General features: G+C 47.6%; 1 protein-coding gene across 2 annotated transcripts; it reads right to left on the bottom strand.

Moving 5' to 3' along the window:
- Positions 1–576: 576 nt before the first annotated feature.
- Positions 577–22,460, bottom strand: SUMF1 (sulfatase modifying factor 1). 2 transcript variants are annotated; one of them, XM_066327149.1, is made up of 9 exons: positions 22,218–22,460; positions 20,654–20,827; positions 18,921–18,995; positions 10,676–10,758; positions 8,281–8,403; positions 7,629–7,743; positions 6,672–6,785; positions 3,093–3,152; positions 577–1,665 (listed from the first exon to the last, which is right to left on the bottom strand). In XM_066327149.1, the coding sequence occupies exons 1-9, from the start codon at positions 22,446–22,448 to the stop codon at positions 1,555–1,557; spliced, it is 1,086 nt and encodes a 361-aa protein (XP_066183246.1). In that variant the 5' UTR covers positions 22,449–22,460; the 3' UTR covers positions 577–1,554. The 2 variants fall into 2 exon arrangements, 1 of the variants encoding a protein (XP_066183246.1); XR_010744492.1 differs by lacking the exon at positions 3,093–3,152 and adding an exon at positions 2,918–3,053 and having other exon boundaries at positions 1,548–1,665.
- Between the last annotated feature and the right edge of the window lie 1,939 nt (positions 22,461–24,399).

Here is a 24,399-nt window from a genome sequence, read left to right as displayed (position 1 = left end):
CTTGGCACTGCAGCTGCCTGGGGGAGTGGACCAAAATCCTACTAAAAAATGCCTGTCAAGAAACTAGAAAAGAAATAGACCCTTTGTTGTATCTGCTGAATTTCTTTCCCCTTCAGGCTCAGGTTCAGAGCCCAGTCTGCCCCTCACAGCTCAGTGTGCTCTGCCACAATGAATCCAAACAGCTCAAAGGGCTCTGAGCTTCCCCTCATCCTCCCTCCTCCTCTCTTCTCTGAGTGCAGTATTAATGATCAATATCTCAGTATTTTGCCATGTCATGGTGTGTCCTGGAATAGATTTTTTCTGCTCCTGGGCTTACCTGGACCCCACTGGAGGCTGGTGTTTGGTGAAGGGCTGTCCAGGTGTTCTTCTGGGTCACCTTTTCAACATGAAACCAGTGCAGGAGCTGGCAGCTGATGGATTTGCATTAAACTCAAACCCAGTTTTCTACAGCAAAGACAAGGCTGGCAAGGACCAGCATCAGTGCAAAGGCTTTTGACAATCCACTGTTACATTCAGATCCCAAAACGAGGTTGCTTTCAATTACTCCCATTTCCCTTCTTGCTAAAATTCCTCTCCTTTTCAGTGAGGAATTTTATTTGCAACAAAACAGTTTAGAAATTTACCCTATTAGGCCTTAGGGCTCACAGTTCCATCTGCCATCCCTTCCATGACTTTTATTCAAGTGGAATCATTCATTAGCTTCAGTTTCTAATGAGGCCAGTTTTGCATTTTCCAAGTCCTTAAAATAAGCTTACGTTGCATCCAAGAAATTCAAAGGAAATTGTGCTTTTCCATCAATAAAAGTCTTTGGCATAAACAAATGCTTGACATTTTATTCAAATATGTACAAGATTTCTAATCATCATCAGCCTGAGGATCATCACCCTCAGCTGCAGAAGGCACTTCCTAAAGATCAGCAAATATCTCCCTAGAAGAAGCCCATTTCTGGACATGATTTTCACTAGAAGTGGAATGTAACGAAGGGTGAGCTGCCTGTGGGTAGAGCTGTCATCTCCCAGCCCTTCTTCTTGGCTCCTTCATTCTCTCTCAAAGCTGCATAGAATTTCCTGACTGCCTAGAATTTCTTTTCAAGCTGTCTAGAAGTTTATAAAGCCTTTGCTTATTGCATTTGAGTGCAGAAGCTCTACATAAATAAAATTAATAAAGATCTTGTCTAAAGAGGAGCTGTTGTAGTTGACAAGGTGGTGGTCGGTCAAGGATTGGACTCATGGACTAATTCTGGAGGTCTTTTCCAGCCTAAATAATTCTGGGATTAAGTAATCTTTGCAAACATCACGGGCATGTTTCTGCTCAGTTGTGTTCCAGTTGAATGCAAACCACTCAGGTCAGGATTTAAACCCAGGATTTAAACCCAGGCCAGGTTGCTCACAAACATGAAGGTTCGCTGAGCGCTGTTGAGTCGCGCTGGTTTCTCCTCCCTCAGCAGGAAGGTTTTTCCCATTCTGTGCCATCAGCAGGGGACACTGCTCGTGTTTGCTGTCCCTGGGGTGGGCTCCAGCCCCTGCTGTGCCCTGGAGGAACATCCATGCCCTGTCAGTGTGGCCCCGGGGCGGCGTCGGCGGCGCAGCGGAAGCCCAGGTTGGACGCGGAGCTGTCGGGGGTGTTCTGGCTCCGAGCTGCACAGCGGTACCTGTAGCAGTAGGACTGCACAGCAACACAGAAAGGGAACTTCTTAGCACAGCTGGGGCTCCTCAGGCAACAGTTTGTTAGATGAACAGATTAATTAGTTGGATTAATACAGCCTAACGGCTGTGGGATAGATCGATGAAGTGATACAGATGGAAATGGCTGCGTTAGAGATGAGGGAATCCCACACAGACACCAGCTGACATGACACAAGAACGACACTGAGTGGCAAAGTGTCTGATAAAGTGTCAGCCAAGAATCTCTCCTGCTCTGGGAAAAAGCCAACACAACCATCCAGCTTCCCCCCAGAGCTGTGTATCCATGTGCTAATGCCCCACTGGAATGGACAGGTACTGGCACCTGCCTGGAAACATTTCCCTGAATGAGATGCCAGACTTTGGGGATGGGATGTACAAAGGTGCAACTTCAGGCTCTGTGAGCTCTGAGAGGGAGAAGAGCACCAGCACACAAAGATCAGTCTGAGCAGACATCAGGCACCTAATAAAGAGCCCTTGTACCAACAGCAGCCAGTGGTTTTTGTCTTGATACACAGCCTAGTTTTATCACCTACAAAAAGAGACTAGGGCAGACTAGAATCTTCACAAACCTTCAAAATGGGTCATGTTATTCATCACTGAAGAGCCTATTCCAGTGTTAATTTAATCAAAACTGCTAATTAACATCTGACATTGATTTCACCTAAGAAGGAAATCAGTGTAGAAAATGAGATCTCACTGCAGAAAATTTAATCTAATTATGAGAGTGATTTGCCAGCCACAGGCTTTGCAAGGGAAGAAGAGCAGGACAGTGTTAATGAAACAGGAGATGTACAGTGAGGGGTTTTAAGCACTGCATGAGCAGTTTAAAACACCATTTTGTGTCATGAACAGCCATGGCTCTGTGGTGACATCCCGGCTGTTCTGAAGGATTTTCAGGTGTGCCACCAACTCAGCTGAAACACTTCATCTCCCAGCCAACACCTGATATCATAGAACCACGGGACTCTAAAAGGATTTGGGATTGAAGGGCCCTTAAAGCTTATCCAGTCCCAACCCCCTGCCCTGGGCAGGAACACCTTTCACTAGACCAGGTTACTCAGAGCTCCACATCTTTTCTGGATCAAAGCCATTCTGAAATTTAAAAAACAAAGTCACATCCATACCTTCTACTCTGGTAAGTATCACTCAAGCTCTATCATGAAAACAGCGTTAAAAGCCTACATCAATTTTAAGCTCTGCATCTAAACCCCATACTGATTAAAAAAACTTACTTGTTTTAATTCCAAGCTAAGCAACAAGAGGTCCTTAGGAACATCAGGTGTTGCTCTTCATAAATTCCATGAAACCCCTTGACAAGCATCCAGGCTGCCAGGAAACTCTGTCAGAGGATCATTTCATGGTCAAGTGCTTTCAAAAGGAAGAGGAACATGAAAAGAGCACCATTACCTTATGGCACATGTAGGATCCACCCTTCTTCACTCTGTCGGTGCCCGAGGACGGCCCTTTCTGGGGAGGGGAGGACACTGGTCAGTACTCAGGGAGGAACTGCTAATTACAGGGAGGCAAGGAGATGGACAAGGAGCAATCCCAGACACAAATGGCAGTGGTGTCTGAAGCAGACAGCTTGAAATCATTGTGCCATACAGGATTTGCAGGTGACAGTAACTGTGCTCCCTCCCCAGTGCTGCAAGTATTTCACATCCCAGTTGCTGCCCACTGATAATGCCTGCTGACAGGGAGGTTCCTACAGAGGATTTTGCCAGGAAGGAAATGAGCTTTCCTCAGTGACCACCCTGTGAGCAGTCTGCTCACACCTGGCATGGATCCCACTCTCCTACCCTGTATCCCACCCAGGGCTGCATTACTGGGGTGATGTTCTAGAAAGATCTACCCCAGAAGAGCATTTGTACCTGAACATAAATCCTAGGCACTGCCAGCAAACCTTGAGGTGATGTTGGTACTCCAGAAGCTCCTGCCTGCACCCCTTGAGTTTGACTGTGGTGAAAGTTCACCACACTGATTGCAGCAGCTTCATGTTTACTGCCAAAATATTTATGTGTGAGAAAGAATTTGGCCTATCACTGCATTTCATGGCACACAAATCCTCAGGGAAAGCCACACCCTGAGGCAACATCCGCTCTTTCCAATCCTGGGTGTTGCTCCACAGCCCTGCTCCCGCTCTGAGGCCTCTGGAAATTGTCCTCACAGCCCCTGAGATAAGCTCTGAGATAAGCCTTTAACCAGCACAGTCATCCCCCAGCCTGGTAATCTCATTCTAAAGGAAGCCAGGAGAAAACTGACCTAAAAAAAGTTCCCCAGGAATGGGACAAAGCAGAACAATGGGGCTGTGGAGCAGGATTTCCCCCAAAATGCTGCAGTGATGAGCAGCAATTTGTGCTACTGACTCCAAAGACACTTGTAAAAACGAAGAGGAACATTTTTTGTTAGGGTTAGAAAGCCCTAAATCGATGATGCGTCAGCAATTACAAAGGGCTGACCTGTGCTGAGCAGTGTGTGAACCCAAGGCTCATTAAGGGCACCTTTTTATTAACTACAAATATCCTCCAGCTGCAAAAACTGAGCATCAAAGGCTATCTGGCAACAAAAAAAACCCACAACTTAAATTGACCACCCTGAAACACTTCACCACCTGCAGAAATCTGCTGCAGGGTCCTCCATTAACCTACTCTATTACAAAACATCATTCTCTTATTTAAAATCACAGAAGGTAAAGAGTTTATCATCAAACAACTGGCAAAGATGTCAGAAAATCAGAAAACCAATAGCCATCAGCAGCATTTGCAGTGTTAATGTGTGCACATATCTCACTTAGAGATGAAGGAAACTGCCTTGGCCGTGCTTCCCCTCACTAAAAGCTTATCACAGGCCAGCAATTAAGGTCACATTTGATTAAACCGAGCAAATCTCTGTTCTCTATCAAACCCCATTGTTTTATGGGCTGTCCTGGAGAAGTGCACCAGCTGGTACTGAAGGGGAAGGACCTTGGCTGCCTGGGGCAAAGGGCCAGAGCTGCCCAGACTTTGACCCCAGATTTAAACCCCAGAGTTTACTGTAAATTAGCATGGTTATTCTCTACTAGAATACTGCAATAGCCATATTGCAGTAAGCCAGTCTGCTTACATTATTACAAGTGCTTGTGCAATCCATTACCAAAGCTCATAAGAGCAGGATTGTTCTTTTAAAAGTTACTAAAAAAAAACCAAAAAAACTTGTAGCAGCTTTTTTTTTTTTTTTTTGTTAATGAAAATAAAGTTGTATTTCTTTCACTACATTAAACAAATGTTTTCTGATGGTGCACGGTGATTTTCAGTGCACAGCCATGTGGTTCCTCTGTTTTGAGAGAAATCATACCAAAAAAAATCAGAGCCAGAAGTCACCACAAAATAACCCCTAAAGGTTTGACTGACCTCACACACACACTTGGGTCTCTCTGCTAAAGGATCAGGTACATTTTTTGGGAGGAAATTGTTCCCTGTGAGGGTGGGCAGGGCTGGCACAGGGTGCCCAGAGCAGCTGGGGCTGCCCCTGGATCCCTGGCAGTGCCCAAGGCCAGGCTGGACACTGGGGTTGGGGACAGTGGGAGGTGTCCCTGCCATGGCAGGGGTGGCACTGGGTGGGATTTAAGGTCCTTCCAACCCCAAACCACTCTGGGATGCTGTGCCTTCAGTGAGGCACCTTCATCAGAATTATTTATTTAGGTGAGACACTTTGGTGTTGATGATGCCAAAGCTGCAGCACTCCCCTGCTGGATTGGGGTGATGGTGGGGAACAACTGTCCCGGGAATTTCGCTCTGGTAAACTCCAAGAGTTTGCTGAAGTTTTAAACCCAGACACTTCAGGAAGTATTTAAAAACTAGGTGTTAACAATGACGCTTTTAGGGTTTTTTTTTTTTTCCTCTGACTAATTGTCAGAATCCAATGTCTGAGGCAGAACACTTCAAAAGTGAACTCCAAAGGGTTTTTCTGGTTAAATGGGTAAGGAAAGTGAATCTCCTGATGTGAAAAGGTGTCCCAAAATAGCCAGGCTGCAGTTATCTTCTGAGACATTAGAACTGATTAGCACCAGATCTATCAGAGCCCAGCTCTTCAGTCTCTGCAGAGCACAAGGCAGTGTGACCTAAATACAGGATGTGTTCTCTGGGCTGAAAGGACTGAATTCTTCCAGAGGGTCAGAGCTCAGACAAAGTTTTTTTAACATATTTAGTTTAACACGCCAAATCTTCAAAGCAGTGAGACTCTGGGCTGTGCTGGGGATTGGTTACAAGGAATGGATGGAATTCTGCACACAGATTGTTGGTGGGGGGGTTCATAATTTATTGTCTTGCCTTCACAAATAATTACCAGGAGTAAAAATAAACCTGCAAGTGCTTTCTAAGTTGTGAGCAAATAAAAATCACGGTTTTTGGTGTGGGTTTGAGTGACAAACTCTATGTGGCCTTACTTGTCATATTCATAAATCGTGGGATTTATTAATCTTGGATAACTGGGAGAGGAGCAGGTCTAACACTGGAACTGAAATCTGCTGAGCCAGAGCATCAGTGACCCCACAGATCCCACCCTGCAGGACCCTCGGTCTGCCTAAGGAAAACAGACATTCACCTCCCAGAGCCTGTGACTTCTCCTCAACCTCAGTTTTGTCACATGTTGAATTTCAAACAAACTACCAGAAGCCAGAAAGATAATTCATGATGGTTTGTCCTCTCTGCCTGAGAGGGGGAAAATAAGTACAGCTAGTAGCAATATAAATGAACTAAAAACCTTCCTTTTTTATAGAAGTCATTCCGTAAATTCTTGATTTCTGTAACATCAGGCCAGTTTGGAAGTATTTATGGCTAACCAGGTGTGGACAACGAATCAAACAGCACAAAAGTGGCCCCAGAGCACTGTGACTGCAGCGTGGGTGAGCTGTGCTGTGATGTCCCAACCCCCAGGAGCACAGAGCAGGAAGGAGACCCCAGTGACAGAGGGGATTTTGGCTCAAGATGATGCCAAGCAAACACTCACAGGGTTGTGGAGGTCCTGTGGGGAGTGGTGCACAGCCCACCAGTCAGATGTCCACTCCCAGGCATTGCCCACCATGTTGTAGAGGCCATAACCATTGGGGGGAAAGGCAGAGACCTGCACAGGACAGGGAACACAGCTCTGTGAGCACTCCACACAAACACAGGGCAGGAATCCTCACCCCAGGCTGCCGAAGGTGCACTTGGAGGAGCCCCAAAAGCAGCCACCAGCTCAGCAGTGCAGAACTGGAACACTTCCACATCCTGCATTTAAATCCAGCAGGATGGAAAGCTGTGATCACCTCTGTGTCCTCAGCACCCTTGTCCAGTGTGACACAGCAGCTCCTGGCTGGTTTTGGAGACTGACCCTTTCCAGAGAGGCACAGTTTGAGCATTCCCCCAACCTGGCACCCACCCACAGCTCCCAGATTCCAATCCCACCAAGGAAAAGCCAGGGCTGCCAACTCCTGCTGTGCAGACTCCTCTCCTGATGAAACTTTTGGACTTACTTAACTACCATTAAATAATTCATTCACATTCTTGATTGCCTTTAAAATTCCGCTCTGGTTGTTATACTAGGCTGGCTCCACCTTAGCCCAAAAGGGAAGTTTAATTTCTTTTAAACTATTGTGTGATTTTTGAGTTCACAAAACTGAGAGGCCCAGAACTGCAGGCAAAAAGTATTTCAGCTTCTGACTACAAACTGACTGGGGAGGGGGAAAAGAGGTCAGTTTGAGAGGAACTAGAAGTTAAAGTGAAAAGTAATCTTTACTTTTCAATTAGCTTGTAAAAGAGTCCCTTGATAATGCTCAAGCCTGCAGTAAAATTTATGCAACTTAAAATCTAAAATGAAAGAGCACAGGGATGGAAAACAGCCATGGCTCATCCTGCTGAAGACAGAGCTTCATTTTAAGAAGATTAAGATAATTTCCACATGCAGGATTGTCTTTGAGACACTTACAGGTGCAGTCCCCTTGTACCCATCCGCTGCTGTGTTATTGGTGGGGAATTCTCCCTGCCAGATATTGGCATAGTGCTGCCCTTTGGGCTGCAATTTGTTGCCCCATGGAAAAAGCCTGGGAAAACAGAAACAGAGCGGCTGTCAAACACTTTTAATCAAAAAGTCAGTGTTATACAGAATTCCAGACTGCTTTGGGTTGGGAGGCACCTCAAAGCTCATCCTGTTCCAGCCCCTGCCATGGCAGGGACACCTCCCACTGTCCCAGGTGCTCCAAGCCCAATGTCCAACCCTGGACACTGCCAGGGATCCAGGGGCAGCCCCAGCTGCTCTGGGCACCCTGTGCCAGCCCTGCCCACCCTTGCAATAAATATCTTTTCCCTAAGACTCAATCTAAACCTCCCCTCCTTAAGTTTAAAGCCATTCCCTGTGTCCTGTCCCTCCAGCCCTTGTCCCCAGTCCCTCTCCAGCTCTCCTGGAGCCCCTTTAGGCCCTGGCAGGGCTCTGAGCTCTCTCTGAAGCCTCCTCCTCTCCAGGTGAGCACTCCCAGCCCGGCTGCAGAGCAGTTCTGAGGGTAACAAACCCCTCACAACCCCTCCTCCTGTTCCAAACCCCAGCTGCAGCCCCTGGTGAGGGGCAGCCCTGGGACAGGTACCTGTTTTCCAGGCCCCCTCGACAGCTGTACTCCCACTCAGCCTCCGTGGGCAATCGCTTCCCTGCCCACGTGCAGAAAGCCACAGCATCATTCCAGGACACATGCAGCACTGGATGGTCCATCCTGGCAACAAAAGGAACAGGACAAGCTGCTCAGGGCTGGGGACACCCACACAGGGGCACTCAGGACTGACAAGGCTGGAGCAGGCACCAGGTGACTTCCACAGGAAAAAAAAAAGCGACTTAAGGAAAAGCAGCAAAATGCTGGAAGGGAAATGCAGCCATCAGAGGGGATGAAGGAAGAGAAAATAATTAACTGCTGTTTGTCTCATATGTTCCTACACCCAGCTCCAGACTTAAAGGTGTTTATGGTTCAGTCAAAGATATTTATGGTTCAGTTAAAGATAAAGATTTATGGTTTGTGCTTCCTCAGGAGGCAGCACAGGACTGTCCATGCCCTGCTCTCTGTGGGTGCTTGCAGAGCCAAAAGAAGGCACCAAAGGCCTGCAGCAGCATCACCAGCTTGGCAAGGGGCATCTGGCATCAAACCAGCCTGGCAAGAGGCATCTCAGCCAGAAGCCAGGATTCCCAACAGGAAAATGCACATTGCAATTTAATGGTGATGGTTCTTCACTCCCCTGTGGCTCTCCTGCTCTGGGTCCTGTCCTTGCTGCCAGCTGTGGAGTTTTGAAGGAGAAGGGACATGAGGAAGAGTCTTACCAACATCAGCTTTTTCAGCACTCACTCCAGGAAATAGAATGGCAGAAATTTACCTGGGAAGTGATTTTCCTTGGGTGCTTTACGCAGTCCACAGTCCACACAAGAGCTCCCATCTTTAATGGGGTTTAGCTCCAGGACTGACATTAAAATCCTTGTCTCTTTTTTCCAGAAAAAAAGCCCAGGCATTCTTGCAGAATGACCCTCCCCATCCAAACCTCCAACAGACCAAAACGCTTCTAGAGCTGAGGGTCCAGGAGAGAGAAGGACTTCCTATGAACTTCTCTTTCCTGCCCCCACCATATCCCTGTCCATCCCTGGCCACTTCCACGTGGCAGGTTCCCAGCAGCCAGGTTTGCACCACCCCTGCACGAGGCCAGAGTTTCATGGCAGCTTTCCAGCTCTGTCTGCTGGCTCTGACCTCAATTCCTGGCTCCCTCTAACAACGCCTCCAGCTATTATCTCTATTTTTGCCTCAGATCATTCTCTCCTTGCCCTTGGAGAGCAGACAACTCGTTACTGAGCGCTTCAGCCATCAGATGATGGTGCACTAACAAAGTCCTGTCCTTAGAGGACTCACACACCTACTAGATCTAGGCTAGAGAGTCTGATTTGATTTCAAAATGCTGTCAGAAACTTTCACTAGTTGATGAAGTGCCAACTTCATTGACACCTGCCTAGTGAGAGGAGCAGTTGCACAAGGTTAAGAGGTCCCAAATGAAGACAGTAATTTGATTTTCTAGGCCTAAAATTCGTTCCACTTGAGAATGGAAAGCAATTGTATGAAGACAAAGATCAGGAAGTTTCAGGGTTCATGGAGGAAAAGTGTGGCACTAACTAAAAAAAAATCAGTTTTCCAAAGCATTCAGAGGCTCTAGATAATGACAACTGATTTCCCACAAAGTCAGAATACAGTTTAAAAAGCACAAAACTCCTCAGTCTTCTGTTGCCAGAGAAAATGGCTTCCAAATCCCACAGGGAAGAGCTCACACTGCCCAGAGCCCTGGAGTGTGCACACAGTGAGGATTTATTCTCCCTCTCCAAACTCAGGTCTGCCCTGGAGTTTCTGACCCTTTCTGACATCTGCTGTGTTTCACTGCTGGTAAAAAACGTGACCAGCAACCACTGAGGCTCAACCAGCCTGGTGCTGACAGAGTTTTGTGCACTCCCTCACTGACCACGGCCATGGAATGCTAAATACAGCACCTCAAAGGTGGGAAAACAGGCCCAGAAGCAGCAGCAAAGAGATTAAATAAACCCCCTTTCCTGCAGCTCCATTCCTGGAGGGAGCCCCAAGGATACTCACTGTGCTTTGTGTCATCATGTTCCTACAGCCAGCTCTAGACTTAAAGGTATTTATGGCTCAGACAAAGATATTTACAGCTACATATTGATATTTGTGATTGGATATTGATATTTATGATTGGATATTGATATTTACGGCTGGATATTGATATTGATGGTTGGATATTGATATTGATGGTTGGATATTGATATTTAGGGCTGGATATTGATATTGATGGTTGGATATTGATATTGATGGTTGGATATTGATATTTAGGGCTGGATATTGATATTGATGGTTGGATATTGATATTTAGGGCTGGATATTGATATTGATAGTTGGATATTGGTATTGATATTAACATTTAGATGTTGAATGGGTGTTCTTGGCTCACCTGCTGGAGATGCTGGAGTCAGGGCCCTCAGGGTGCTTCCAGCTGGCTCCTTTCACAGGCAACCACCAGGGAGCAGCTGCCACCTGAAAAAAGACAAGAGCAGCAGGGAAGGACACTTAAATTCCCAGCTAAGGGATTTTCTGATAAACCACCAGATCCCTTCTGACCCAAACCACGCTGTGCCTGTATGAAATTTCACTTCCTGGCTGACTTCAGTCTGATAAAATCTTCAGAGAGGGGAAAAAAAAAGATTATTTTGGCCTAAAGAGCATTTTCACCCTAATTATTTGCTCTCTGGACTCAGTGTTTTGAGATCACCGAAACAAGCCCCTGATAATGCCCTGTAGCTGGGGGTCAAACACACATCTTGTGACACATTTGCTTTCCAGGTCATTAACCCACTAAGCTGATCTTAAATTATTTCCTCTCAGCTTCCAGAAGGTGGAGACAGAAGAACCACACAAGGGAAGTGAAGCATGAAGCCTTTTCTCCTTTTTTTTTTCCTCAGCTGGGAAACATCACTCAGCCAAAATCCTCTGTAGCAATGCAGACATTGAGTAGCTCTCTTGAAACCAGAAGTCCCAGATTTGGTGCTTCAACACCAAAGAGTTTTTCCTGGAAGACATTCTTCAAGGATTTCTTCTACAAGGCTTACTTCAAAGCACAGGAGGTCGAGCTTAATTGTTCTGTTCTGATGCATGTTCACTGAGAAATACTTATTTTAATAATGGGGCAAAAAAAGGAATATTTATGCCACCCATCAACAGTGGGTATATTCCAGCAGCTTCCAAAATACTCTTATGACAGAGACAATGTCTATAAAAGAACAAAAATCAAAGGAAATAAGCCTGGAATGCTTTAGGAGGGAAACAACCCAGAGGCTCTTTAGTCCTACACTGACTTTGTCAAGTGTTATTCACAGAGGTAGGAAAGGTGCCAAGAGTGTTACCCTTTAACTCACCAAACCTTCAGAGCAAAGTCCAAAAAGTCACTGCAGGCTGGAAGTGAGGAGGCCCAGAATCAGTCTGGTCAAACAACTTGAACAGCAGCTTCTAGGGAGAAGCTGCATCCTTGAATAGAACATTTCATTACATGTGTGTGGGAGAAAAGATTATCTGTGTCACACACAGACTGCTGAGAAAACTTTGGTCACAGCTACACACCAAATCCCTCACTTGGATATTTCAGCAGGAAAACTCCCCAGAAGTGCCCAAACTCACATTATTATCCTGGGTTTAGAGCCCCTCAGCAGCCTGTGCTCTGACACTCCCCTGACAACACACACGGATTTTGCCCACAGCACATGTGGGTCTCTAAAAGCTCCCTGTAAATCACCAGCAAGCCTGGACGAAAGCTGCAGAGCCCTCAGCTTTTTGGGAGCCCTGGGGAAGGGCTGTGAAATGCCTCAGGAGGCTGCAGGGCCCCTCCAGGGAAGGAGCTCACACACACACGGTGTGGAGGGAACACCTGAGTGTTAAGCACCAAAGAAACAAAGATGCCCCCAGCAGCCTGCTGGTGACCCAGACATTCTGTCCTCTGCTGTCCCCTCTGTGGGACCCCCCAGGCAATGAGAGTTTGTACAGACCCTCTCTGACCTCCCCAGCACATCCCTGAACAATTCCAAGCCCAGTTCTGGCTCAGTGCCTAACAAAGGTCATTCTCACCCTCAGCAGAGTCACTACCCTTTGCAAAAAGCATGAGCAATACCTGATCTCTCCCGGGGAATTACAGCTCTGTCACTGAGCATTCCAACCCCAAAATGAGACCTTCCTGCAGATACTCTGCTCAACTCTCACAGCACTAAAGCTTCAGAGTGATGGAGCTGCTAAACTGATACAACAGTGAAGGGGTTTAAAACTAGTCTGATTTAACCAATTCCTTGCCCATATTGAGATTTGACCTTTAAACTGTACTGAAAATAGGACAGAAATCCAAAATTAGCATTTTACAGCTATTTAAGGAAAGCAAAAGAGCAGCAGAACCATTTGCTAAAGCTAAAATCTGAAAGATCACAGGAAAGATTTCGACAGCTTCTAAGCACAACATATTTCTGTAAATTAAACTGCTGGGTTTTAGATAAAAACATCTCTGCAGGAGACCGCAAAGATTTACACTTTAGACGCCTTTAATTTTGGAAAACATTTTTGTGATGCAAAAAGCAAAAGCAGATGCTTTCAATCAGCCTGGTTTATTTTAACCCAAGAAAAATGGCTCTCCACAGGAGAGCACGGCGTGTGCACAGCTCCTGATTGTGGCTCTGCTGAGCTGAGCACCAAATGGCTGCCAGGCTCTGCAGAGCACCCAGAGCTCCAGAGCAGCCCCACATCCAGTGCTGGGACAGGGACAACAGGGACAGGGCAGGGAGAGCCTGCAGGAATTACCTGGAGATTCATCTAAGGCAGCCCCTGGCTCCAGTGAACTGGCTGCTCCTTCCAGAAATCTCCTACCTGAAATCCACAGTTCTCTCCCAGAGAACTTCTCACAAGTCTTTAAAGCTTTTAATTGCTCTAAATCTAATTAGCAGAAGAGCTAATTAGACAGAGATATTACAACATCACAGTTAATACAGCCAAGTCCTCCCTTGCCAATAATGAGCTTAGTTACTTTCATAACACTTCACGTTCTGCTTCCCTCCGAAACATGTTCTGTGCACTGGCAACAGATTCCTGCTGTCAAAACAGCAGCAGATGCTGCTGAATAGATGCTGAATCACAGGACAATCCCTTTCCTTTTGGTTAATTCTTGCAGCATGTCACCTGTCCCAGGTTACCACACCTGCCCTGCAACCCTCATACCCTGGTGCACAGGGAAACATTCCCAAAGCAGAGGCACAAAGGCTCGTTTTGGTCTGATCCAGCTGGAAACAGGGATTATCCAGCTCTCCCCTTCAGGATTAAACCTTAAGAACTCACTGTTCTGCTTCTTGCAGCCTCAGAGCACTGTGAAAAGAAAGCCCAGTGTGCTGACACTGGGAAGAGCTGGAACAATTAATTCCGACCCACGAGCTTTGCACTGGGGCAGAGCAATTTGAACTCCCACTAAAAGCCTGCAGAAAACTCTCCTCCTAAGTATTCCATTCTCCTTTCCAAGTAGGCTGGGACAGCCTAACTTTAATTGCTCCATTACCTCACAATGTCAAGATTTTTAAACTACTTCACAAGTACCTTGAGGAAAATTCCTTCCTAAATCTATGTAGGAAAAAAAAAAATAAATTAGAGCCAGGAACGTCACCAAGTGAGTTTCATTGTCAGCATTACCCTGCTGCTGCTACAGCAGAAGGGGAATATCCCTAAAAACCACCCCAAAGCCACCCAGCCCAGAGCCAGAAAAACATTTCTTACTCATGCACTAACATGACACAGGCCATGTTCAAGAACTACAACCCCCACTTGAGGAGCAAATCTCAAATTCAAATCAGATTTATGTATTCGAAAAAAATTACCAAAAAAGAAACTCAACAGAGTAGCTCATCTTGGCTCAGACTCCAACGTTTCCATCAAGTAGCAAGTCCACTGAAATAACAAAGCTGTAGATTTGAGCCTTAAGTCAGGCCCACAGAATGATGACAAATTCATGCTGCTGTCCAGACACAGAGCACCAAACATCTTTTTTTTTGTGCTACAGCATTCTAAAGCTACTTTACTGTAGCAAAGCCTTCCACCAGGTCAGGATAAACAGCTGGGAAAAAACACAAGTGACTGCAGAGTAAGGACTTCAGAATTAACTGTGTGAAGAGAGATTTGGAGTGAAAAGTAGCCCGAGTCTGGAAACCGCTTTAAGAGTCATTTATTAAGTGGTGGGCTCTTAAAAAACCACTCCAGTTCAGAAGCTGACTTAATAGGTTACCACTTGTTTGAATCAGATGGTGTTAAGCTCTGCACATCTTTAATATGCAAAAGGATCTTGCAAGCATTGGTAGGACGTGAGAAAAAAATTGTTATTCAGTAAAGAACATCATTTTTTTGGATGAGGTTTTATTTTACCCATGTAAGGCAGATCCACATAAATCTCTGACAGTTTTTCCTCCTCTAAGCCAGATCCTAAACCTTGAGCACTGATTAATGAACTACCAAAGAAAGAGGCAGGCGGAAAATGGCACATTTTTAGTAGGGTGAGAAGTTTAAGAAATAAAAATAATTACTGTGCAATGGATCCACTTCATTGTCCCTGCAGAGAACAAAGCTGCTGTAATTATGGACAAGAAGTGAGGAGAAATTGGGCCGTTCTGTCACACACAAACCCAAACTCCCAGTTTGTCCAGCACAAACCCACACCTTCATGAGGATCTCCAGAGACCCCTTCCAAACCCAGCCAGCCTGGGATTTTGGGAGTACCTGGTTTTGCCAGCCCCTGCAATTCCCATGCTATTTATTCTATCAATTAAAAGTCCCAGCTCCCCCAAAGCTCTAATTACAGAAGAATCTGTTCTCAGTCTCATGTTCCAAAGTTAATGGCCTCCCTCATGAGCTCCGAAACGGAAGCAACAAGGGGGTTTGTTTAATATTGAATATTGATATTATCTGCCTTAAACCCCAGGGTTTTACAGCAGTTGGAAACTGCGCACCAAGGAAAGACAGCAGCTTTAAAATAGATTTAATTTTATTTTGTAAGTCCTCAACTACAAAAAATATTTCACACTTGACTGGAAACAAGCACTTCTATGAAGAGACCTTTTCTTTGCATAAGGAAAGGTCATTGAACTTCAGTTCAGACAGTGTAAAACTTCACAGCCCTGTCAATCCTCCAAGAAAAATAACCACAAATACGTGATGTTAAAATCCAGTCAGATTCATTAAGTGCAAGTTTTGGAATCAGAAGAAGCTTCTTTTGAGGAACCGATATTCCTGGTGAAGGCAGACACCTCTGGAAGTCTGATTTCCAGCCAACATCTAAATCTGCAGCCCCAACTGGTCATTTTTTCCAATAACCACGTGCCCATGAGCTGTAAGGAAACGAGATGAGCACGGATTTTATCCCCAGCCTGAGGCACAAACCCTGCTCTGCTTTCCTGCTGCAGCTCTGATAAACACAGGCTAATATTCCTGGCAATTCCCAGGGAGAATTCCTGCACATCCTTCTTTATCCCAGCAGTGGGAGTAGAGCACAAAAACCCACAGATGAGCAGTTCAAAAGCTCCATCTTCCAGCTCCTTGCAGGGAGAAGCTGAAGCACTGGGGGCTGCAGGGAACAGCTCACCCTGCCCACACTGGCACTGTCCCACCTGCACCCTGGGCTCCTCTCAGCAGCAGTTTGAGATGTTCAGCTGAAATGCAGAAAGTTTCAGTTATGAAAGAGGCATGAAAGCTCCAGGCCACTGCAGAGATTTCCATACCAACAGGGAGGAAAGTAGCACCCCATCGTTCTGGATTGGCCAGAGCTTAGTGTTTGCTTGAGCTGCCAGTGAGCCAATTCCACTGTATCCCAGACCCAAAATTCCTTACAAAGGGGCAGCACACACATTTATATGTTCTCAGGCTCTTCAGTGCAGAATTTATCTGGCCTTGAAGCAAAAAATAATTTTTCTGCCTTCCACAAGCCAAGAATAACAATGTCCCCCACTGCTCTCAGTGAGCAAATCTGAGGCTGCACTCCTGTTGTGCCATCCTGGTTCCCTCTCCCATGGTACCTGGGCAGAAGGCAAATCCTGCAGGGATTGGCAAGAGCTCTCAAATTCCCTCAGAATATAATGGAATTCAAGAATGGTTCAGGCTGGAAGGGACCTTAAACCCCATCCATCCCACCCCTGCCATGGCAGGGACACCTCCCACTGTCCCAGGTGCTCCAAGCCCAATGTCCAGCCTGGCCTTGGGCACTGCCAGGGATCCAGGGGCAGCCCCAGCTGCTCTGGGCACCCTGTGCCAGGGCTGCCCACCCTCACAGGGAATAATTCCATCCCAATCTCCCATCTCTCCCTGCCCTCTGGCAGTGGGAAGCCATTCCCTGTGGCCCTTCCCTCCAGGCCCTTCCCAAAGTCCTCCTCCATCACTTCTGGAGCCCCTTCAGGCCCTGGAAGGAGCTCCAAGCTCTCCCCAGAGCCTTCTCTTCTCCAGGCTATATGTGAAGAACTTCAGATGTGGAGTTCTCATAATTTTTTAAGCCCACACAAATAATTTCAGCTTCAAAGGACCTTGCACCCTTGCCCTACAAATTGCTTTTCCATTTGAAGGAGCCCTCCCCAGCTCCACCAGCAACACCCTCATCTGGCACAGCCCTAAATCCTCCCTCTCTGCCACGTGACCACCACAAACTTGGAGGCCAAAACTACAACTTCAGTTCCCAGAAATCTGCAACAATTCCATCCCTGGCTGCTACACCCCTTTTTACTGCTTCCCCTCCAGAGGCTGAGGCCAGCCCACATTCCTTTCAGTGGCTATCTGGGAGCGCACCTCAGCTCCAGGAAAGGCACACCCAGAGCTCCAACAATCACCCTACGTGCTCAACTGGGTCACTCCTGCAGCAGCTGCCACCAGCCCCAGCTCTGCCCCCAGCCAATGGCTTTGAGGCTCTGAGAAATCTGCTTTAAGAATTGGAGAGGGCAAAGTGGCCAAACAGAGCAAAAACCCCAACAGACACACACAGCTCATCATTTGTGTTATAAATCATTTAGTTTGGTACCTCCACTTTCACCTTTCCCCAGTTATTTCACTGCATGTGAAATAGTGCTTAAAAAATTTACATTCCTGTTGCTCTTGCCCTGTAGTCACATTTGCATTTCACATCTCTTCACCTGGAGAAAGTCCTTGAGAAAATACTCCTGAGCCACTGAGGCAAAGGAAAACCACAATCCTTTCTCCCACTGGTTGGTTGGAGGGATTTTCAGTGCCAGTAACACACCAATATTTATATCTGATTTCTGCTTTTCATCTGGCAGTTATTACTGAAGAAGGTGACTTTTAACAGCAAGTTTACTTTTAACAACTCCAGAAAACCTTCATAAAGGAGCAGCCAAAAAAGACCAGTTTGGGCTCCATCCCAGGCCTCTGGCACAACACTTGTCCTGTGAGCACTGCAGCAAACACTTGGAAATTTGGCTGACACGCTCAGGAAAGTGGCTCCCAACACTCTGTCTTTACAAAATTGCCAAGGCTGAGCTGACAGCAGCGTTCTTGGGCTTTGTTTGTTTAAAACAGAGAACTTGATTTGGGGATTTCTGCATCCCAGGACTACACAGGAGAAGGAATTTCTGCAATATTGACTGTTGGGAAGATAGGATGAGCCACTCGTTTTTTTTTTTAATTTGCATTTGTATTATTTTTATGAAGGCAGAACAAATCCACGGATGGATTTAACATCAGTTATGCTGGTGGTGGGAACTACAATTTAGCCTTATCTCTCACAGTGCACAAATGCTAGTCCTGAATTAAAAGATTACAAACTGCACTTGTAATCTTCCTTTCCTGGCAGGAGGAACCCAAATCCCACGTCCTTTGCCAGTCCCTCACAGCACACACTCACCCAGGGCTTCCTGAAACCTCCCATCTCTCAGGCTGCCCCTTGAAAACAAAAATCAAACTGGTGCCCCAGCAGAGCTGAGGAGAATTCTGACAGGAATCACTCAGGATTTTGTCCAAACCTGTGCTCAGAGCAGATCAACTCCTCCAGGAGATGACAGGACACAATCTGCTTATCTGCCAAGAGCTGCAAAGGGGACCTGACCTGTTAAGGAGGTAAACGGAGCCTGAGGAAGGCTCAGCAACACGTCCACAACAGAAAAAAGAGGAAAGAGAGGGCAGGGAAGATTTACTACAGAACTTTCTTTTTAAATCAGTATTCATTTTGACTCAAGAGGAAAACTGGATCAGCTCCAGCGTAGTCAGCACTGCCCCTCCCAGGATCACTGTGGTGCCCAGGGGGGATGAGGGGAGCTGCAAAAGCAGCAAATGAACACAGGAGCTTCTGTAGAGGAGGAAACATCACCAACTCCAGCCATTCACAACACAAGGGATATTACAGACTCAGCCTGAACTTCTCAGATAGGAGGCAAAAAAAGGACAAGAGGTTGATACCAACTTTTGCTAATCAGGAATAGAGGTTTTTAATTGTTGGGGGGTGTTTTTAAGGAAAAGGATAGAGAATAAATTGCAACTCCTCCCCACTTCAGTCCATGATTCCAGGCCAAACATCTCTCCATAATCCCCATTTTTGCACCTGGCTTTGGGGACATCACAGAGTTCAGTTTTCCCTGCTGGGATTGCTGACAGAGCCCAGGAATTCCTCAGGGAGTTCCCCCTGCTGTGTTACTCACTGCTTGGTGGATGTCAGCCTTCACTGCTTCACTCAGCATCCCCTCAAACACAAAGGAGTCACCAAATTTCTCTGCCTGTGGAAAGAACAAAGGGTTCAACCATTGTGTCACCAAAGGAATGCTGTTCTTAGAACCACATGCAGCTTTGACAGCTTTGCTTTATCAAGATAAGAAAATCCAGAGAGTCATTAAGGTGGGAAAAGACCTCCAACACCATCAAGTCCAACCTTTGACCAAACCAATTCTAACAGTGAATTGGAGTTCTCTTTCAAAGAATCTGTTTTGGAACAGAAAATAAGGGCTTTTTTTTTCCTCTGGATGTTGTTTTTGTTCAGCAGCCACGGGGCAGATGGCAGCTCACTGAGCTTCTGCACATGTTTTGGCTTTTATTAATTAAAAATGCAGTTCTGATTGTCCCAACTGCTTTCAAATGCTACAATCATCACTCTAATATGAAAGGGCATATTTCATTCCTCTTATTTTTCCTCTGGGAATCACGATAAGAGACTTGAGCCTTGTCACTGCTTCATCATCACTAGAACCATGTTTTCAAGTGCTGCTACAACAATAAAGAGTTAAAAGTAACTCAGTCATTATATCTAGCATTATATAAATCCAAAGAATAAAAAAAAATACCAATATTTTCCATCAATCACAGTACATGATACCAAGAGGAAAAAAAAAGGGAGGTGGTGTAAGTGGAGCACACAACTAAACCAGCTGAGCCAGGAAGTCTGAAACAGACCCCACATGATGCAGTTCTACCTGCCAGAGCTCCGGGAACATTTGGATAACACTCTCAGGCACAGGGTGGGATTTTTGGGGTGTCTGTGGACAGCCAGGGGTTGGACTTGATGATCCTTGTGGTCCCTTGCAACTGAGGATATTCTGTGATTCCACATCTAACCCCAGCACGAGTTCATGAGCTTTGTTTCAACTCCACAAAGAGTTAAACTGCCTTTTTATTCATAATTATCAGAGCTAAGAAACAGAAAGAGGAGACAAAAGAAGCTCTTCATCCACGCAGAGGATCCTGCCTTGAAAATGAGAACCAGTTCACCAAGTGAATTCAGCAAAGTGCCTCCTTTGAGACCTGCTCATTACCGAGGCTTTCATTTGCCTAAAAGGGCTGTCAGGGCTTTGTCAAAATTGTGTAGGAACAGTCACCTGTCAGGAGGGATCTGAGCTTCAGGCGGCTCCTTTCTGGGAAGAGCCTTCACACATTCTCAGTCCATTGTTCCCAGAACATGCACACAATTCCCACTGCAGCTGCTATTGTCTCCTCCTTAGGCTCTCTGTCAGCAGCCAGGAGCTGTGCTCAGCCAGCCTGCAGAGTCCTCGGCCATCTCAGTTCGTTACATTCCTTCTCCAAGCTCCTCTAAAATAAGGAAAATCTAACCTGGTACTAGTACAAAGAGCTCCAGGACCCAAATGTCAAAAAATCTCAAACAAACCACCCCCAAAATCGCTGTAGAGAGCTGCTGGCATCATGGAGGCTGCAGGGCCGACAAGAGTTCAGATGACAATTATTAAACACAGCAACAAACCCCTGACTGCCCTTTCAGCCCAGGACAGCAAGGCCAGACAATTCCTTCTCCCCACTACTTCCATCAGAAATATTGGAGTGTGCAAATCCCAAACAAGTATTGTGACAGCCTCCAAAAAACAAAAGCCTGGGTTTTCAGCTGTGATTTTCTCAGGCTGAGAGGAGCCAGGGCCCCCTGGTGCCTTACCTCAGTGATGTAGCCCGTGGAATTGACAAATCTCTCAAACTCCTGGTTGCTGACCTCGTACTGGTCCATGTAGAAGCTGTCAATGTGGACTCTCCTGGCAGGCCCCTCTCCATCCTGCTGGATTTCAGGCTCCTGGGTGCCCATGGTGAACACCCCTCCTGGAATCGCCACCATCTGCACAGCAAACACCACCAAAAGGTTGGCAAAACGCAGGACTGAGGAGCCCCAACCTGGTTTTACTCCTCCTGCATCTCATCTTTGCAGATGTTTTTGAGACAGCATTTTGGCCAGCCCATTTGGGGGAAACAGCAAACAGAACTGAAACTGAGAACAAATCCCCATTTGCAGCTTTTTCACGTCAATTCTGGGTCATGCTTGTGCTCCCATGAGGAGAAGCATGTTCTGTTTCCTATGTTACACTTGGCTGTCATTTCTGCACTGCCAGGGTAGCAGAGGAGCAGCAAATGAGGGCACAGCAGCTCCCCTGGTTCTTCAGGGCAGCTGGAGTGAGTATTTGGCATCACCTTCCTCATCCCATTTCAGGGCTTTTTCTCCGCTGTAGTTCTCTCCTGCTTGGGTCTCTCCCAGCAGCACCTAAAATTCACACAACTTGCAACTGGCCCATAAAAAAATGCTACAAACATCTTCACCTTCAGGCTACCCACATCTGGAGCTGCCTGTGTCCTCGAAACTTTCTCCTCGAGAAGAATCTGAGCTCTGACAGATAGTCTGAAAGTGACTCCATAAAAGGGCTTCAGAATAAATTTGCTTACATTTTTTAGGCCTTAGGAAATGACAACGTGGTGCAAAGTTGCATCACACCCTCCCTTCCAATCTCTCCTCAACCCTCGGTGGCTGAACCCCCTGAAGAGGTTTCCAAGCCAGGCTCAGAGCTCACTGCTCTGAAGCCATGTGCAAAATTACCTCTTGCTCTCTCCCAGTTATAAAACCATTCTGGAAATAAATCAACTTGTTTGTGGGTGATGCAGAGGGCAATTCTTCTCTCACTTCTCTGCCAGTAAAGATGTTTTCTAGCTGAGCATCATTAGGTTATATTCTGAGCATAACTTAAACCAGCAATAATTAGCTTTCCTTACTTACTGCTGGAGCTGACAACCGCACAAAGAGACAAAGGATTTTTTCATCCTCCAGCCCCGCAGTGAACCGCTCAGCTTTGTCACACAAAATACCCATTGGCGACACTGAACCCAAACACCGCGGGGATTATTCAACTCATACTCCTTAAACATTTTGCAATCTGTGGGGGCAGGCTGCAAAGCCACAGCCACAGCTGCCGCTGTTCACCTTTCACTCAGCGAGCTCGCACACGGCCTGCTGCATCCAGCCCTGGCCGGCACCAGGGCACAGACATCCCTGAGGGAGCCCCTCGGCTTCTCCTCTTTTCTCCGCGAGGCAACAGCCAAACGGGGCCAGAAGCAGCACCCGAGCCCTGTTTCTCAGGGGTTCGGCCCCCCCGCCGGTAATTTAATTTAAGTTTCTCCACAGCGGTTCCCCGGTCGCTCCGTTATCCCGGAGGAGGCCCCGGCCCGAGCCCGCCGCTCACCGGCCCGCGCCCGGCGCTCCGCCCGCTGCCCGCCGCCGCCGAGTAACGCCGCGCCGCCGCCTCCCGCCCGTCCCCGGCCGCCCGGCTGGCGCTACAGCCGCAGTGCCCGGTGCCGGGGGTGCCGGAGGAGCCGGGGGAGCCGGGGGTGCCGGAGGAGCCGGCGGCCGCCGCCAGCCCCAGTGCCAGCAGCGGCGGGAGCAGGCAGCGCCACAGCCGCCAGGGCGCCGCCATCTTGGCGGCGGGGCCGCGCGCCCTCACGTGACCGGGCGTGGCCTGAGGGGCCGTGAGGGACACGGCGGGCTGTGTGCGCCTGGCGCTGCCCTGTCCGCTCCTGTCCCTGCCCTGTCACTGCCCTGTCCCCTCCTGTCACTGCCCTGTCCGCTCCTGTCACTGCCCTGTCCGCTCCTGTCACTGCCCTATCCCCTCCTGTCCCCTCCTGTCACTGCCCTGTCCGCTCCTGTCGCTGCCCTGTCCCCTCCTGGCACTGCCCTGTCCCCTCCTGTTCCCTCCTGTCCCTGCCCTGTCCCCTCCTGTCACTGCCCTGTCCGCTCCTGTCACTGCCCTGTCCCCTCCTGTCCCTGCCCTGTCCCCTCCTGTCACTGCCCTGTCCCCTCCTGTCCCCTCTTGTCACTGCCCTGTCCCCTCCTCTTCCCTCTTGTCACTCCCCTGTCCCCTCCTGTCCTCTCCTGTTCCCTCTTGTTCCCTCTTGTCACTGCCCTGTCCCCTCCTGTTCCCTCTTGTCACTTCCCTGTCCCCTCCTGTCCCCTCCTATTCCCTCTTGTCACTGCCCTGTCCCCTGCTGTCCCCTCTTGTCCTTCCCTGTTCCCTCCTATTCCCTCTTGTCACTGCCCTGTCCCCTCCTGTTCCCTCCTATTCCCTCTTATCACTCCCCTGTTCCCTCTTGTCACTCCCCTGTCCCCTCCTGTCCACCTCCTATTCCCTCTTGTCACTGCCCTGTCCCCTCCTATTCCCTCATCACTGGCTTGTCCCCTCCTGTCCTTCCCTGTCCCCTCCTATTTCCTCTTGTGACTCCCTTGTCCCCTCTTGTCACTCCCCTGTTCCCTCCTGTCCCCCCCTATTCCCTCGTCACTGTCTTGCCCCTCCTGTCCTTCCCTGTCCCCTCCTGTCCCCCCGTGTCCCCCCGTGTCCCTGCAGAGGCCGTGCGGACGATGGAGCAGCGCCCTGCTGAGGCCTCTCTTGTCCAGAGAAGGTGGAGAGAGGAGCTCAGCAATCCACAGAAATACCTCAGACACCCGGGGGAATCTCACCCGTCCGTATAAACACCTGCAATATCCGTACAGACATCTCAGAACGAGCACCAACAATGTGCTTCCAGGCCCTTTCCAAGGAAGGGTTGTTTTGGTGCTCCCCCTCTCCATCAGGGAACTCGCAATTCTACGGTCTCCTGCGTTTTTCCTGCAGTTCACTGGAGTTTTTCAGGATTCTGTAAGATCTTGACTTTCTTGTTGAAGCTTCTGTTCAGAACTATCAACAGAATGGATCTTCTGCATCATCCCCCATGCCAAAATAAATCTTTACTCATCCTGCGGGACGTTAATTCAAAGTATTCAGTGTAATTTTCGCTTATACTTTGCAGCAAAGAGAAGCACGGCCAGAGTGAGGGAGGGGTTTTGTTGTTTGGTGTGTGTGAGTGCACTCAAATGTGTTTGCTCTGTGAAGTTTTAGTGTGTGTAAAATGGCACTGCTGGGAGGCCTCGCAGGGATGAATTCCAATTATCCATCATTTGTCCCTTTTGCCCTGTGACGTGCTCCAGAAAACCATCAGCATGTGGGAAAACAAACGAATGCAAACTTAATTATACAACCAATCCTTTTGCTCTTTTAGGGTCAGAAAATGGAAATATTCCTTCTGTGTTGACACGGTGATCTTTGCCCTTTGTTGAGGAATGAATGTCTGTGAAAATGAGATCTAAACCAAACTTATTTTCTCCTGCTAAATTTTTCCCAACACAATTCAGTGAAGCGAGAGCAAAACGTAGGCATCCAAATTCTACAGACTTCCAGAACTGAGAACAGTCTGCCAGGATAACGTCCCCTTCCTAAAGCCCTGGGATTCTGCCTGTATGGTGACAGAATTCAGGAAAATCAGCTGATTTCCAATGAGCTGGGACAGCTCTCTGGTGTATCCTGCCCACTCATTCTCATGGCTCGTTTTCCTGGA

This window comes from Sylvia atricapilla, chromosome 11, assembly GCF_009819655.1.
Source record: "Sylvia atricapilla isolate bSylAtr1 chromosome 11, bSylAtr1.pri, whole genome shotgun sequence".
Lineage (NCBI taxonomy): Eukaryota > Metazoa > Chordata > Aves > Passeriformes > Sylviidae > Sylvia > Sylvia atricapilla.
The sequence above is the reverse complement of the archived record's forward strand: the minus strand, read 5'-3'. Positions and strand labels throughout refer to the sequence as shown.